Raw genomic sequence first — 17834 nt, forward strand, 5'->3', positions numbered from 1 at the left:
GTTGGTGGTAAGAGGAGTCTTCATTTCTGTCATTCAAATTAGAATTTGTGGCCGGTGGTCTTCATTTATGTTAATATGGTTTTCCTTAATATTTAAATCTATTCGTAATTATTATAATTGATTTATTTTTATTCTTATTCTCAGTGACTATCAAGCCAAATTGTTACACTATAGATGTCAATTTATTTTGTTGGGATTTATCTAAAAGAGTTTTAAAATACCAATATTAGTGGTATTGGATGTTGCAATTATTATGTATGATACTTCAAATCAGAGCATTACAATTGGATTCAGATCATTAGGAATAAGTTTTTCATTAAACTCAGCTCTTATATAATTTCATTGCATATTTATAATATAATTATATTAATTATACTCATTAATTTACAGTTATAACAGAGAAACTTCGTTTTTGTGTTTGAAAACAAGAATAATAGGCTCGCCTATGCATTAAATCAACCATCTCAAATCTTTCCAATTTTTTTCCCATCGAACAACCTATTTTATTATTCTCAACAAAAGTATTTATATATAATAGTTTCATGTAATTTGTTAATATATAATTAATACTTATATAATTTGTTTTATGTTGATTGAATGCGCTTATAAAAAAATATTAGATTCAAGAGTAAATGACATGTGTTTATGCTTAGATGATCCATGCCGACAAATTCGAATAATCAAACATCTGCTACTTTTATGATCATAAATTTGTAATCCTAGGTGAGTCAGGAATAAAAACTACCCAACTCAAGCGATTAGATTGAAAAGAAATTAAGTATGAAATAAGTTAATTTAATTTATACATTTCTTATTTGATTTCATTTATTATATTTTTAATACTGTTTTATTTATGTTATTTTTTTGGAATCTATTTATTTTTTTAACACACACCAAAGATAAGATATATTAAAGCCTAAAGGCCAATAATCAACTTATATCTAATAGTTACAAGGACATAGTTCAGAATCTTAAAAAAAAATAGGGAAATTCTCAATGGTACTCATCAACTTTTCTTTTTTCTCAATGGTAAACACTAAAATATCAAATTATCTTTGGTAATCAATAATTTGTAAAACTAATCAAGTGGTAACATTAGTTAAGTATTTTAAGAAAATATTAACTACTATGGTTAATGTTTTAAAATGGAGAGAAGTGAAATGCCTAAAATACCCCTATTTTTTTTAAATAAACCACCACACTTCTTCCCCCTCCCCCAACCCAGCCCAGCCCCTGCCTACCCACGACCCCGGCGCCGACACTGACCTCACCGATCGATCATTCCCTCTCTCTTTTGCGGCGTCGGCGTCTCTATCACCACCCTCCCTGCTCGGCCGAAACCACCACCCAATTCCCTTGAACTCGACTGAAACCCTATAAACCCCTCAGCCTAAATTGAATTAAAAAGAGATTTGATCGAGCTAAAAAGAGTTAGAATCTGAATTTATGTGCCAAATTTGAAGGTAATCAGAGGAAGTAGTCAAGTAGCGAGATTTGATCGGGTTTTGGGATTGGGAGTGTTCGAGGAGGGAGGCGATTGCGAGATGGTTTTGGGTAGGGGGTTGTGGGTTTTCGCATTAGCCGGTTTTAATCAGCGAGGGATTGGCCAGATATTGGAGTGCAAAAGGAGGGGAATGAGAAGGGGAAGATGGTCAGGGGGAAGAGGATTGGGCGGTTGGGTCGGGCGACAGGGGAAGGGGGATTGGGATCGGTGGGCAGCACCAGCGTGGGCTATTTTAAGGGGTTTCGTGGTTCATGGGGAGGGAGAGACGCGACATGGGAGGAGAGTTTTCGCCGTCGCCGGAGCAGGGTGGTCAATCACGACCGGCCACCGGGGGGGCAGGGTGGTTGGGCTGCGGTGGTAGGGGCTGCCAGAGTGGCAGGGGAGTGGTTGTGGATGTTGGGGTGATTTTTTTTCAATTTATTTTAAATTAATTAATTAATAAAAAAATACAAAATACTAACCATGGTTAATAAATGATTAAATTGATTAGTTAATATCACCATTGAATTAATAACAAAAATACATGAGTACTAAAGATAATTGAAATTTTTGTTGTTTACCAAAGAGAAAATTAAAAAACTTGTGAGCACCATTGAGAATTTCCCAAAAAAATAACTATAAAAACACATAGGAGCTATTTTCCAATTACAACAACTATTAAGAACAAAGTACTTAGAAATTAAACATAGAGATTAAGGATCATGGAATATTTCAAACAGAGAATTATTAAGCATGAGTCCAGAAGCTTGAAATATGTCCAAATGGCGCAGTAGATCATAACCTTCTCTTGCGATCAACCTCATAAACATTTAAAACTGACTCAGGAGAAAAATAGTGGAATTTGAGGGGATCATTCATCTGGATTCCCATTTTTGCTAATTTTATTACGAAATTTAGCATTGGAGATCAAAATCACCTTCTTGAAATGTTCTTGATGGAGGATATGTATATGATACAACCTAAGAGTTTTAAAATCCAGAAATCCTAGAGAGTTTTGCAAAATTCAGAAATTCATTTATGGATTGAAGTAAACATCAGGGAGTTGGAATATTTGTTTCAATTAATCAAATAGTTTGATTTCCTTAACATAACTAAAAGGATTCTTGTAAAGACAAGAGGTTTAGTGGGAGCAATTGATCTTCTCAGTCTTGTATGTAGTTGACATGCAGTTCATGTAAAATGACATATCAATGCTTGAATCAGCCAATCAGTGGTTAAGAAGTTATTTCTGTATGAAAGACTTAGGAGATGTTGAATACATATTGGGAATTAAGATCCATGAAATGAATCTTGAAGAATGATTGGATTTAATCAAGAGACTTATGTTGATAAGATGCTTGATAAGTTTAAGATGCAAGACTCTAAGAGATGATCTCTTCCCATGTCTCATGGAATTACACTCAGTAAAACTCAATGCCTTCAAAAAGCTAGTAGAGTTGAGTTGTATGGATAGTGTACCTTATGCTTTTTCAAAAGGGTCCATTATATGTGCCATGAAGTGTACAAAGCAAGTTGTTACATGTGACTTGTGCATATGTAGCAGGTTTCAAACAAATACAGAATAAGCATACTGAAAGTTACCAAGAACAAATACTTGAGTACTTGAGAAGCACTAAATAAAAGTTTTCTAATTTATTGTGTTAAAGGTAAACAAGTTGTCATAAAGGTTATACGGATGCAAGTTTTCCAAACAGACAAGATGATTCTAGATGTTGATCTAGATGCATATTTATGTCTGGATGGAGAAGCACAGTGAGCTTGAAGAGTTCAAAGCAGAGCACTATTGCATACTCAATGTCAGAATATGTGTATTTAGCTACAGTAAGATAGTTAAAGAGGGAGTTTGGATCAAATTTTCATGTGACTAAGAGGATGCCTTTGCCAAAACAAAGGAGCCAGGGTCACATCACAAATCCAAACTAACAAATATGAGATATCACCTTAGTTATGAGATCAATGACAAGCGGGATGTCGTGATCTGCAAAGTTTTATCATGAGTGAGAAATCACTAAACCCCTTCCATGGACTGAGGTATGAAAGTCATATTAAAGTCTTGGATTGAAGCAAGTTATATAATTTAAGTTGTGTATGTTTTGAGAAAACATATTACATAAGGAATGCATCAATATGAAGAATTATGTTTAAATAGAAATTATTATTTCTCTTATTTAATTATGGTTTTGGAAATTAAGTAAAATGTCCAAAATAATTATGAGTTGATGGGCTCATCGGGTTAATGACCTGGTGAATGAAACCCCACAGGTGAACAAAATTCATATATTATTAAGTTCCGAGTTCGAAAACATTAAAGTGGACATAAATGATTTCAATAAATGGACTAGCATGTAAGATTAATTGGATAGCGCAGTTTCATGGGCTATAGAGGCATAGTGATGCTCGATCAATCACTTGGATATGCATGAATGATGCATGATCGAACTATTGACCTACTTTGAAGTTCAAGTATAAAGCTTCCGGATATATTAGTGGATTCCTTTGACATGAGTGGTACATTGAGTTCATTCAATGGATTTTATGACTGTGGAACACTCAAACATCTGGCCGTAACTCGAGATTATAAAGAGTGTTTCCTGTTTATTTCAAAAGTTGAGTAGGAGCCTTGTTGTCACAAGATTGATTAGAGTCTACCTTTAAAATTAGGAAATGTGTCATGGCCGCTTGAAGAGGGAGAATTTAGAAAATACGTGGCCGCGTTCAAATGCATTATTCAATAATCATTTGGTTTTGTAATTCTTACTCCGATTTCAAGAAACGATTTGTAGATTAATATGATCTCGACATGAGATGCAATCATATTATAAAATCAACACATATTGACTTAAGGAATTTAAATATTGCACACTTGTCTCAGACAAGTGGGAGATTGAAGGATTTATGTCTTCGTCGTGTGCAATTACTAGATATATAAATTGATCAAATTATGGAGATAATTAAGTTCGTACATTTGGGTCGTCGTTTTATCATATCTAGAGGTACTAATGATCTTTGGGCTAGTAAAATAGCCCAAAGCCCAATTGGACGGATCCTATAAGGTCACATAAAGGGGCTAGATCGAGCATTAGAGGATGAGGCCCATCATGGGCCTCATCTCTCTAGGTGGCCGGCCATGTAGGGGAATTAAGAGGGTTTTGGGCCTCGTGCCCTAGTCTAATTATAATGAGATTATAAATAGACTAGGTTCCTAGGTTTGCAAGTAAGCAATTGACTCCAAACCCTAATTAGCAAACATGAATCCTAACCCTCTCATACTCCCCTCTCTCTCATGGATCTGTCCTCCTCCTCGGCGCCGGTGGTGTCTCGTGGTGGTGGTGGCTCGTGCGGTGGTCGGTTGTCCATAAAGGTGGTGATCGCGGTTTTCCTCAATCACTCGACCTATCTAGTATTGGTGGACGACTCGTTCGAATCTCGTGGACTAAGTAGAGGAGAAACATTTGGGGCTCTATTCTCTCCCTGATTTGCCTGTCAAATAGCTACGTGGAATTCACACTTCAAAGGTATGATTATGTGTCTTGTGTGTTATGCATGTGATTCTTGGAATTAGGTGCTTAACTGAATATGATTCATAGTATTTCCGCTGCGTAGTACCTATATACTCCTACAAACAGGTAAGGTTTGGGTCGGGTAGGAGTGGGTTGGGTCAATTTGGATTAATTCCATAACGTATGTGAGTCGGGTTTAGGTTAGGTCATGCTTTAGTCAGGTTACATCGGGTCATACTTCTTATCTGGTTTAGGTTGGGTTAATAACAGGTCAGGTTACATTCAGGTCGGATGAACAATAGGTCGGGTTTAATTCGGGTTTTCACGGGTTAGGTAATTCTCAGGTTCGAGTCGGGTTCGGTTCGAGTCGGGTTCGGTTCAAGTCAATAATTTACGGGTTAGAATCAGGTCGGGTCATTCTCGGGTTTGATTCGGGTTCGGTTCAAGTCAATAATTTGCGGATTATAATTAGGTCGGGTCATTCTCGGGTTCAAGTTAGGTTCGGTTCAAGTCATTAATTTGCGGATTGTAATCAGGTTGGCTCATTTCCAAGTCGGGTCATTCTTGGATTCAAGTCGGGTTATGTTCAAGTCAATAAATAGCAGGTTACAATCAGGTCGGGTCATTTCCAGGTCAATTCATATTCGGGTTCAACTAACTATAAATAGATAATTATCATTTTTATCAAGCTAATTACTTCCTTTGACTATAACATATATGACAATATACTAGGGAACTATAGTCTATAGTTTAGGAAGATAATTATCTCCTTTGACCATACAACAGATATATACTATATTTAACTCGTAAATTTGAGGATGATGCTCCTTTCTTTTGCTGGCCTGGACCGACTTGGTCTCCCTAGACAAAATGCTTTGATCAACAATAATAAGGTGGTCTAAATTGCATTTAAAATGATTTAAAATCGGGTCAGGAACAATTTGGGTTGAATTTAGGTCGGGTCAATAACAAGTCGTGTTAGTTTCGATTCAGGTTAGTAACAGATCGGGTTGAATTTTTGGGTCGGGTAAGTAATAGGTCTGGTAAAATTTAGGTCGGGTCAATAATAAGTTGGGTTGAATTTGGTCAGGTCAATAACAAGTCGGGTTGATTTCGGGTCAGGTTTGTAATAGGTTGGGTTACATTCGGGTCGGGTTAAGAACGGGTCAGGATGAATTTAGGTCAGGTTAGTAACAAGTCTGATAAAATTCGGGTTTTGACAGGTTAAAACGGGTTAGGGTCAATTTCGGTTCAATCGGGTTCGGTGCAAGTTAATTAAATTGGCCGTTGTAAACCGGTAAATCGGTGCAAGTTGTAAACCGGTAAATCGGTGCAAGTTGTAAACCGGTAAATTGGCCGTTTGACAACGAATTGGATGGTTCCACACACCTAATTGGACTCCCGTAGGATATTAAGGACCATGGTAAACATTTCAGCAATTTTTATTTCCGGGCAAAAAAGAGTCAAAAAATTCAAAAATTAAAGGCTAATATCCACGCTTTTTGAGTAATTTTGGAGGTTTCGGGGCCCGGTGTTGAAATGTATTGATATTCTATGGGATACATCTCGGGGTCATATAATGTCGTCTGGAACCATATATGATCATTATTTGTTGTCATAAATGTTCATGGTAGGCCTGAATTAATGAAATCGGTGCAAGTTGTAAACCGGTAAATTGGACGTTTAACAGCAAATTGGATGGTTCCACACACCCAATTGGACTCTCAGAATGTATTAGGGACCATGGTAAACATTTCGGCAATTTTTAATTCCGAGCGAAAAAAGTTGAAAATTTCCAAAATTGAAGGCTAATATATCCACGTTTTTTTTAGAAATTTTTGAGGTTTCGGGGCCCGGGTGTCGAAAAGTCTTGAAATTCTAGAGGATACATCCCAGGGTCATATAATTCATTTTGGAGCCATTTATAATCATTATATGTTGTCATAAATGTTTGTGGTGGGCTTGATCTAATGAAATCGATGCAAGTTATAAACCGGCAAATTGGTCGTTTAAAGGCAAATTGGATAGTTCAACCCACCCAATTGGACTCTCGGAGATTATTGGGTACCATTGTAAAAATTTCGGCAATTTTCATTTACGGGCGAAAAAAGTCAAAAAATTCCAAAATTGAAGGCTAATATCCACACTTTTTGAGAAAAATTGGAGGTTTCGGGTCATGGTTTCTGAAAGCCTTGAGATTTTAGGGAATACGTCTTGGGGTCTTATAATGACGTTTGGAACCATATATGATCATTATATGTTGTCATAAATGTTTGTGGTAGGCTTGAGTTAATGAAATCGGTGTAAGTTGTAAATCTGTAAATTGGCCGTTTAAAGGCAAATTGGATGGTTCCACCCACCCAATTGAACTCACGGAGGTATTAGTCACCATGGTAATCATTTTCGCAATTTTTATTTCCGGGCTAAAAAAAGTCGAAAAATTCCAAAATTGAAGGCTAATATCTACGTTTTTGAGAAATTTTGGAGATTTCAAGGCCTTGTGTCGAAAAGCCTCGAAAATTTAAGGGATACATCTCGGGGTCATATAATGCCGTTTGAAATCATATACAATCATTATATGTTGTCATAAATGTTCATGGTAGACTTGAGTTAATGAAATTGGTACAAGTTGTATATCGGTAAATAAGCCTTTAATTTTAAAGGCAAATTGGATGGTTCCATCCACCCAATTTGACTCCCGGAGGATATTAGGGATCATGGTAAACAATTCGGCAATTTTTATTTCCGGGCGAAAAAAAGTAAAAAAAAAATCCAAAATTGAAGGCTAATATCCACACTTTTTGAGAAATTTTGGAGGTTTCGGGGCCCGGTGTCGAAAAATCTTGAAATTCTAGGGGATATATCTCATAGTAATATAATGCCGTTTGGATCCATATATGATCATTTTTGTTGTCATAAATGTTCGTGATAGGCTTGAGTTAATAAATGAATCGGTGCAAGTTGTGAACCATTAAATTGGACGTTTAAAGGAAAATTGGATGGTTCCATCCACCCAATTGGACTCTCGGAGGGTATTAGAGACTATGATAAACATTTTGTCAAATTTTATTTCCGGGCGAAAAAAAAGTCAAATAATTCCAAAATTGAAGTCTAATATCCACGCTTTTTGAGAAATTTTAAAAAAATTTATTTCCGGGTTTGGGTCGGGTTAATAACAGGTCGGGTTACATTCGGTTCGGGTGAACAATAGGTCGGGTTTAATCGGTTTTTCACGGGTTAAAACGGGTTAGGGTAATTCTCGGGTTCGAGTCGAGTTCGGTTCAAGTCAATAAAGTGCGGGTTATAATCAGGTCAGGTCATTCTTGGGTTTGAGTCGGGTTCAGTTCAAGTTAATAATTTGCGGATTATAATCAGGTCGGGTCATTCTCGGGTTCAATTCGGGTTCGGTTTAAGTCAATAATTTGCGGGTTATATCAGGTTGGGTCATTTTCAATCGGGTCATTCTCGGATTCAAGTCGAGTTATGTTCAAGTCAATAATTTTGCAGGTTACAATCAGGTCGGGTCATTTCCCAATGAGGTCATATTCGGGTTCAATTAATTATAAATTGATATTTATCATTTTTATCAAGCTAATTATTTTCTTTGACTATAATATATATGACAATATACTAGGGAACTATAGTTTATAATTTAGGAAGATAATTATCTCCTTTGACCATACAACAAATATATACTATATTTAACTCTTAAATTTGAGGATGATGCTCCTTTCTTTTGCTGGCGTGGACCGACTTGGTCTCCCTAGACAAAATGCTTTGATCAACAATAATAAGCTGGTCTAAATTGCATTTAAGGTGATTTGATCTGAAATCGGGTCAAGAACAGTTTGGGTTGAATTTAGGTCGGTTCAATAACAAGGCGTGTTGATTTCGAGTAGGATTAGTAACAGATCATGTTGAATTTTTGGGTCGGGTTAGTAATAGGTCTGGTAAACTTGGGTCGGGTCAATAACAAGTCGGGTTGAATTTGGGTCAGGTCATTAATAAGTCTGGTTGATTTCGGGTCAGGTTTGTAACAAGTTATTGGGTTAAATTCGGGTCGGGTTAGGAACGGGTAGGGTTGAATTCAGGTCAGGTTAGTAACAAGCCGAGTTAAATTTGGATTTTGACGGGTTAAAACGGGTTTGGGTCAATTTCGGTTCAAGTCGGTTCGGTTCAGGTCAATAATTTACGGGTTACATTCGGGTCGGGTCATCTCCATGTCAGTTCATGTTTGGGTTCGAGTCTCACATATATACTCGGGTCAACTCGGGTCTAGGGTTGGTTACAGGTTGGGTCTGGTCGGGTTTGGGTCACCATTTTTTCGGGTTCAGATGGATCGATTTATAATCGGGTTTGAGTCGGTATTTCGGTCATACATATTAACTTTTAACAGCTCTATTCTTACATGTAAAACAAGGCGTTTATAAATTATTAAAATAATAACAAATTTGAATGGATTTTTATTAAGACTCCTATTGTGGTAATATTAGAGCACAAGAACACCAAAAGGAATGCAGATCAAACGGTTGACATACTTTAAGTGTTAAAACTCAAGTAGGCCTCTCAAATCATCAGTAACTCACTAACTCAGTATGCAACCCCACTTGGCTGCTTTTGTGAATGCAATTTAATGGTTGACCAAATCACGGTTGACTTTGAACATCCTTCTATTCAAACCCTGAGGCCCTCCACAAACACACCACTGTCTACACGACCACACCCCTCCAAAAATGGCCCGTGCAATACATAGCCACATTTCTTTTCATGTCAAAGAATGCTGCTGAGTGCTGACTAACCCCACAAGCTCAAAGTTGACTTCTAGTCTTTCACCATACAAAATTTTTAAGGTAACCACCCAAAAAAAAATGGACTCACAATGATGTACAATTTTAAATTAAAAAAAGAACTATCTGTGTTATTCATTTTTAAAATATGAAGTACAATGCGTGTTGAGTATTGAAAAATATGCTCCCAAAATTAAGTATGAAGTATTATAATTGTTTTACGCAATAACATAATTGTATCAATTAAGGGAAAAAAAAAAACTACAACTTAGTATTCATAGACATCATAGTATATTGCAATATGTACGTGCATGGATTGTGTGGTTGCTACTTTGGTGCCTTAATATAGTGTACCGCACTTAGTATTTGTAATAATCATCATTGTTTTGATTTGAAACATTTAAGTCTTAATCAGTTACAAAAAATAATGCATATACCTTTCCAAATTATAATTAGCTTTTTGGCCCGTTCAATGCACGGGTTGTTACTTGAGTTAATTATTTTCATATGTAGGAAGATTGTTTCATTTCTATAAATTAAAAGAAAAAAGAGAGAGGGAGGAACCGTGAAAGAAGATGAAGGAATTTAGTTAGATATATACATGTGAAGATTGTGGGATATAAAATGACATATTATTTTAAATTATATTTTAATTTAGGAGATGAAAAGATAATTTTTATTATAATTTATATGTTTATGTAATGTGTATTAATTAAAACATTATTTTATCATGGTGAAATGAAACACTTCATTTTCGTACTTGAATTTGCAAGTTGTATGATGTATAAAGACTTAAACATAAATAGTAAGATAACTGACATGTGGCATATGGGGTGATGAGTGACTTGTGTATTGTGATAACATGTCTCATATAAAAAATTTATGATTTGTGTTTTCAAAAATACTAAAGTATGGAGTATAGATTGAGCATGAAAGGATACCATTGTATAAGATTCTATAAGTTTCATGGTGGACCAAAGTTGACTTTAAGGACTAAAGCTAGCATGTAGACATGTAGTGTCTCTTTTTATGTCAAACTATGCTGCTATGAAGTCTATTATATAACCCTACCAGCCTTTCTGAGCAACCCCCTGGGATTTTCTTATGGAATCCGGATTCCGGTCGGAAAAGTTAGCAAGCTTACAAAATTTCTACAAAGTATCAAGAGGAAACAACCCTGTTTTTATAGTATTCACTAATCACTATTATCATGAACAAGTTCGAAAAAAGTTGTCACATTTTTTAACAGAAAGATTGTATTATTTGTACTTCTTCCGTTCTTTTATTATTGCACCACTTGCTTTTTAAGGAAATTTCACAAATATTGCACCATTTCTATTTAAAGAAACAAAATATGTGTGTTCACACTGTAAATATCCAATATACCATTACTTTTAACACTTGATTCTTTACTTTATGTTTACATCACATGGCCTTATTTGTACTTTTACCCTTCTCTCTCCTCATTTTCCCCACTACCAAAAAATGTGAGCTCAACATGTATGGTGCAATAATAAAAAAACGGAGGAAGTATATTAATTGAATATTCTATACTTCATACATATTACACCCTTCGTCCCTTACTTCTAAATAAAGTTATGGTAAGTAGTAGTGAAAGCGTATATACCAAGTATGTATCTTTGTAGTTTCATGTCAAAGGTTGGAATAATGTGATGATGAAGTTTTTTATTTTCTGGTTAGAAACTTGAACTTTGACCAAGTTTGCTTCATGTCACATGAGTATTTGACAGAACAAAAAGTTTAACTTTTAATTAAGGTTGTTACTCTGTTCTTTAGAGCTAAAAATGTATAAAAAATCAATAGATACTTGTATAACATAATTACATAAGTAATAACAGGTATACAGCATTTTACATTTCATTTACATCACTATACTTTTGTTATGAATCTTGTGATATTTACATACATAAATGATTATATTTTAAAATCGTTGTAGTAAACATTACATAATTATAAACTACTCATGTACATATTCCTGGTCTTTGTTCTGTTTCAGACCCTGTAGAATTGTTACAGTAAGCTTCAGAAAATAAAGTTGCAGAGATTAGTTGCTAATTTTTCCATAGCTCCTTGGAAATGGGACAACATCACGAATATCCGAGATTCCAGTAGCCAAAAGAACAATTAGATCAAAAGTGAGACTAAATCCAGCATGTTTGGCTGTCCCATTTCGACGAAGATCCAAGTACCATTCATATTGTTCACTTGACAGGCCTAGTTCCTTGATTCTGTTACATTTCATCAAGAAAAATCAACTCTTAGAAACTCTTCGTTTGCTCAAAGTTGTATGTATAATGTAGAGTGAAAATAAGAACAACGATTACCTTGTACTTAGCACTTTAACGCGTTCTTCATTCTGACTTCCTCTTATCACAGCTCCTACCTTAGGCACAATAACATCAAACGCGGCAACTGTCTTTCCATCATCATTTTGGCGAACATAGAAGGGCTTAACTTCCTTAGGATAATCATAAATGATAACTGGCTTTTTGAAGATTTCATCAGCCAAATAGCTTCATTGAGTCAGATCAAAAGATAAAGATGGTTAGATTTTTAGCTTAATTGCTACAATAACAGGAAACAAATTAAAGACAGCTAGAATTATAAGTACATTACCTTTCATGTTCTTCAGTAAGAGGAACACCCCATTCGATATCCATGTCGAACTTCTGCTCTTTAGCCTGTTTCAGAATATCAATGGCCTTACAGTAAGGTAGTTTCTCAAAGTTTGTCGATACAACGGATTGTAGACGGCCAACAATGCTTTGATCCACCCGTTTTAGGACAAACTTCATGTCTTCATTACACTTTTCTAGCACCCATTTGCACAAGTGCTTCAAAAGATCAGTAGCGCAGCACATGGCTTCCTGCACAAAGAATGTAAATGCAATAACTATTACTCCTTGTTCAATGAAAATTTCCAAAATCGGAACAATTTAGAAGATTGTCAATGAATTCGGATACCTCCAGTTCAGCAAAAGCCATTTCAGCTTCGACCATCCACATCTCAGAAACATGCCTAGTAGAGTGAGATGTTTGAGCCTTAAATCTTGGACCAAAGGAGTACACATTACCAAGTGCACAAGCATAACTTTCGAGATGAAGCCGCCCTGAAACTGTTAGAAAAGCTTGACAGGAAAAGAAATCGTCTGTAAAATCGAGTCTATCAGGCTTAACCAAAGCAGTAGCCTTAGCTTTCTCTTTTTTCTCCTTGGCCTCCAACTGCGAAGCAAGCTCGTTTGTCTTCTTAAGATCCTGAATCGCGGCAAGTAATGCTTCCCTATTGCTATCTGTCCTCTTTAGCTCCTCTACTTGGTTACTCTTCTCCTTAAGAGAAGCCTTAATGGATTCAAGGCTAACACCACTAACTTGTTTGGTTACTACACTTGGCTTATTCGATGGTTCCTCTGTTGTCTTACCAAGAAGTGTTGTAACATTGAATTTATTACTCAAACCCTCAGAATCCGTGGTTGTGATAACAGGCACTTGCACGTAAAGGAACCCATTGTTCTGAAAGAAGTTGTGTGTCGCGTGTGTAAGGGAATGTCGAATTCTTGTAATGGAAGCGACCTACAAACAAAGAAATCGAATGACATGATGAGAATATACTTGTATATATTAGTTGCATAAGATAATGTAAATTGGAATCAATTCTTTTAAGTAAGGAATTTTACTGTAGTTGTCCTAGGACGAAAATGAGCCCAATCCCTTAAAGTGTGCAAAGGGAGTCTTTTCTTAGATAAGGGATACTTTTCATGATCTTCTACTACACCAAGATGTAACACCTTTTCGGCTTTCACCTCGATGCTATGCTTTCCTCCCGTCGAAGGCGGCTGTATAACACCTTCCACCAGAATACAAGTACCACTTAGCAATATTTGTCCAGGAGGAGCCAGAGTTGAGTCCACCACAACCTGAAGAATTGTTATGTTAATTAAAAATCATCTTTACACACTCAAAAGTTACATTTATATTCCATGTATCACTAAGCTCTCGAAATTTTAATAGTCACTTTTGGTTCATGCAGTCGACTCCACTTATAAGTTCTCGAAGTTTTACAATATAATCAATGTATAGCTAGCAAAACCACATTTGAAAAATCAAAATGAAATAAAAAAAATTAGCAAAAGCAGTAAAACATTATATACCTGAAGACTGTCAATGCAAGAACCATCACTGATTTGCAAAAACACAGTGGACATAACAGGATGTTGCACTCTGTATGTTAAGCCTCCGGCCGAATCTTTCTCATTATGAGTGCCAACCCCAAAGAGCTTCAAGAATGTACGAAAAATCGGCATTCGATTCTGCAAAAGTTCAGTACAAGTCACATCCTTCTGCCCGGCTTTCGCCCCCGGTTGAGGTTGAGTAGTATCAGGTTGAGGTAAAGGTGGTTGTATCCTCACCTCTTTAGAAGACTTAACCCAACCTCCAATCACAATTCTTTCTCCGGACAATCCGATACCGCGATCTTCCCTGCTAAACAAGGTTTTTAACACTACCCTCTTAGAATACTTGGATGTTGGAATGTGGGTTTTAACAGGGGCAGCTTCTTGTTGTTGTTGGGGTGCCATTTTTGGTGCTTCGGTTGCCGCTGCGGCGGGTGCTTCTTCTTTAGGTGACATTGTTGTAGGAAAACAGGGTATATTGGTGTTGATAAATGATAATTAGTTGGGTTGAAATGTTTGATTTTATGATGAAAGAAATGAAGGGTTTTTAATGAGATTGAAAAATGCTTTGCTTGGGAAAGTTGTTGATGAAGGAATTAATTAATTAAGAATTAATTAGTAGTTTAATTGGAGGGTTTTTTTGTTAGGAAGGAGAAGTAATGAAAGAAGAATAGGAATGTAGAAGTGTACAAGCTTCTTTAACAAAGAAGAGGGTTTTAGTATTTCTTTGGTTTTGGTTTTGGTTTTGGTTTTGGTTTTTTGCGGTTTGTACTTTGTTTCAAGTGTACAAGCTTCTTCAACAAAGAAGAGTAGTATTATCACACATTAACACCCCCTCACATGAACTTGAAATGTAGAAGCAACAGGCCCGTCCATACCTGACGTGAATTAATTCCACTTTGAAAGAAGGTGGATGAGATTCGAACTTTTGACTTCTATTTCACGTTGACTCCGAACCATGTTAAAGGATCAACTCAATCAAAAACTTTAGCCCCAGGAATATTTTTATACTCTATCACAATTGAATACTACTCCGTATTTGTTTATGAGATTCTTATATCACCCAACCAGCGGTACACATAAAATTAGGTGAATTCATGGTTTTTATTTTTTTTTTGGGTTTTTCTACATGGTACCCTCGAGTTATTGCGTTTTTTATGTTGTGTCCTCCTAAATCAAAACTTCTATACAGGGTGCACATAAGTTATGTGTATTGTTTTATATATGCCCTTCATAAGTTGTTTTGATGACGGTAATTAACATGTGGTTAAGTTACATGTGGTTAAGTTAACCACCCACCTTAGTTAATTGCTACATAAATTAAAAGACAAAACTAAAATTAAAATAGAAAATTAAAACCCCTTCTGATTAAAACCTTCACATTATTCTATCTCTCGCCCCTGTTTTATTGAAAACGTTTATCTCATTTGTTGAAATTCATTATATCAAGGAAAATTTGTCTAGAAGGGACTTATATGTTCACTATTTTGTCTGAAATGACCTTATATCCTGAAAGTTGTCTAAAAGGACCTTATAAGTATGTTTTGTTGTTTGGAAGGACCTCGACAATAGAATTCGGCGTTTTGACTTTGATTTTCCGACATTGACCCCCTCACGTGCATGTCACATGGCATTAAAAAAATACCCTCTCACATTTTTCCCCTTAACATTGGAATCCGGTGTTTGACTTTGCTAATGTTTTGAAGGCTAGGGTTGGAGGGAAAAGGGGAAAAAAAGGGAGAGGGTAATTTTTTTAATGTCACGTGACATGCACGTGGGGGTTAACGCCGAAAAATCAAAGTTAAACGCCGAATTCCGATGTCAAGGTCTTTATAAACAACAAAACATACTTATAAGGTCCTTTTAAACAACTTTCGACATAAAAGGTCCTTCTTAACAAAATGGTGAATATATTAGTCCCTTCCAGATAAATTTTCCTTTATCAATGTTTATTCTAGAGAAGAAGAAAGAAGTACTAAGAATGGTGGAGGAGCGTGAGTTTGGAGGGAATATAACCACATTAATCTTATAATAACATATGCTAACCACTTTTTTAAAAAATAAAGGAAAAAATATATACTTGTATATTGCTAAACATAGTTAATAGTCAATTAATAGTGTTTCTCATTAACTTAACAAAGGGTTAAAAGTGATGAAGTTAATAAACTTATGGGTATCGTGTAGAAGTTTGGATTTAAGAAGACACAACATAGAAAACACAATAATTTAGGGAGGCCATATAAAAAAATCCTTTTATTTTTTATTTTCAACTTTAGGTATACTATATCTAGGTACACCCAAGTGCTTATATAAGAATATTTCACTAATTATTGTTTGCTAAAATAGTTCACACCAATCACACATGAAATCTTGTGTATCAAGAAGAGAATAGAGCGACAATGCAAATTGGTTGGTCAACCGCTGAGTCATTCATCTGTCAACTTGAGAATTTTAATGTTATTCCGGTAGAGTTAAGTCGTATTTGAGAGGAGGGTACTAGAGGTGTGGCTTTACTACGCTAAGTCCTTTCATGTTGAAATATATCCTGCCATATAACACATCTAAGTGTCTCACATTAGTTAATAAGAGAGAGTTAATCACTTTATAAGGCCAATGGGCTAAACCTCCTATTGCCATATGGTTTTGGGATGGAAATTCCTTTAATTTTGTGAACTTGACTCTCTCTCTTAGTTATCGAGTGTGTGACCTAAATCCGTATTTAACATGGTATCAGAGCCAGGCCCACGGTTTGGGGTCTCTAATGGTTTGAGTGTATTACTATGCCCATTGTTTGGGACCTTTAATTTAATGGCATTAAGTATTTTGAGCCAAATTTAACTGGTCATGTGATCCTTGAGTTAAAGGAACCTTACATGTTGAGTAAATAACTTAATAAGGCCAAGGGGCTAAACCTCCTATTGCCATATGATTTTGAGATGGACCTTCCTTTGGTCTTGTGAACTTGACTCTCTCCCTTGGTTTGCGGGTGCGATCCAGACCCGTATTTAAGATTCCATAGGTAGTATTATGTAGATTTATTTTTTGTCTTTTTTGCTCTTTGCTTCTGTTTGAAATTTTTTTCCTCATTCGAATCAAAAAAGAATAAAAATAAATGTCTAAAATGAAATCTTGCGTGCATCGAGTGTATTATGTATAAATTTCTCTTTTTGCAAAGTACACTTTGAATGATTAAAAATAATTATTAAAAAATTTGTAGCTTAAAGCATTAGAATATTGAGTATAAGACTATAAGCGGCATAACAATAGAATGGACAACTCGTGCAAAAACTAATTTGGTTAGAGTTGGGCTTGGACACCAATTGAATAGATCTGATATGACACAAATGGCACATTGCTGAGATGTGACTCATGTGAGTATCGTATGGACATTGTTTTCAAATTAAGGGCTCATCGACATGCTGGGCCCATAGACATGCATAGCTCGTCCCAATCTAAGGCTGAAAGCGCAATTAGTACCAAATGTACTTTGATAACCTATTTTGAAACATGTATCATAATAATTGCAACATGTGGAGGGTTGACAAAAGATTTTCCTACTACAATTGGATTGCGTCAAGGGTATGCATTAAGTCCTTTTCTTTTTACAACGGTTCTAGAAGAGGTAACTAAGCTAATTCAAGATGAAATTCCATGGTATATGTTGTTTGATGATGATATCGTTTTGGTGGATGAAATTAAAAATAGGGTTAATGCCAAATTGGAGTAATGGAGGCAAAGGTTGGAATTTAAAGAGTTTAATCTAAGTTGGAGTAAGACTGAATATATAGTATGTCACTTTGGTATACAAAGGGGGCAATTGAAAGGACTTGGCCACGAATGAATGTGTTTAAAT

General features: G+C 35.7%; 1 protein-coding gene across 1 annotated transcript; it reads right to left on the reverse strand.

Moving 5' to 3' along the window:
• Window positions 1–11657: 11657 nt before the first annotated feature.
• LOC145617316 (asparagine--tRNA ligase, cytoplasmic 2-like) lies at window positions 11658–14472 on the reverse strand. The gene is made up of 6 exons (XM_081672011.1): window positions 13961–14472; window positions 13487–13726; window positions 12777–13382; window positions 12429–12679; window positions 12137–12325; window positions 11658–12040 (listed from the first exon to the last, which is right to left on the reverse strand). Exons 1-6 carry the CDS (start codon window positions 14435–14437, stop codon window positions 11857–11859), a joined length of 1947 nt encoding a protein of 648 aa, XP_081528137.1. The 5' UTR covers window positions 14438–14472; the 3' UTR covers window positions 11658–11856.
• Between the last annotated feature and the right edge of the window lie 3362 nt (window positions 14473–17834).

This window comes from Chenopodium album, chromosome 3, assembly GCF_948465745.1.
Source record: "Chenopodium album chromosome 3, dcCheAlbu1.1, whole genome shotgun sequence".
Lineage (NCBI taxonomy): Eukaryota > Viridiplantae > Streptophyta > Magnoliopsida > Caryophyllales > Amaranthaceae > Chenopodium > Chenopodium album.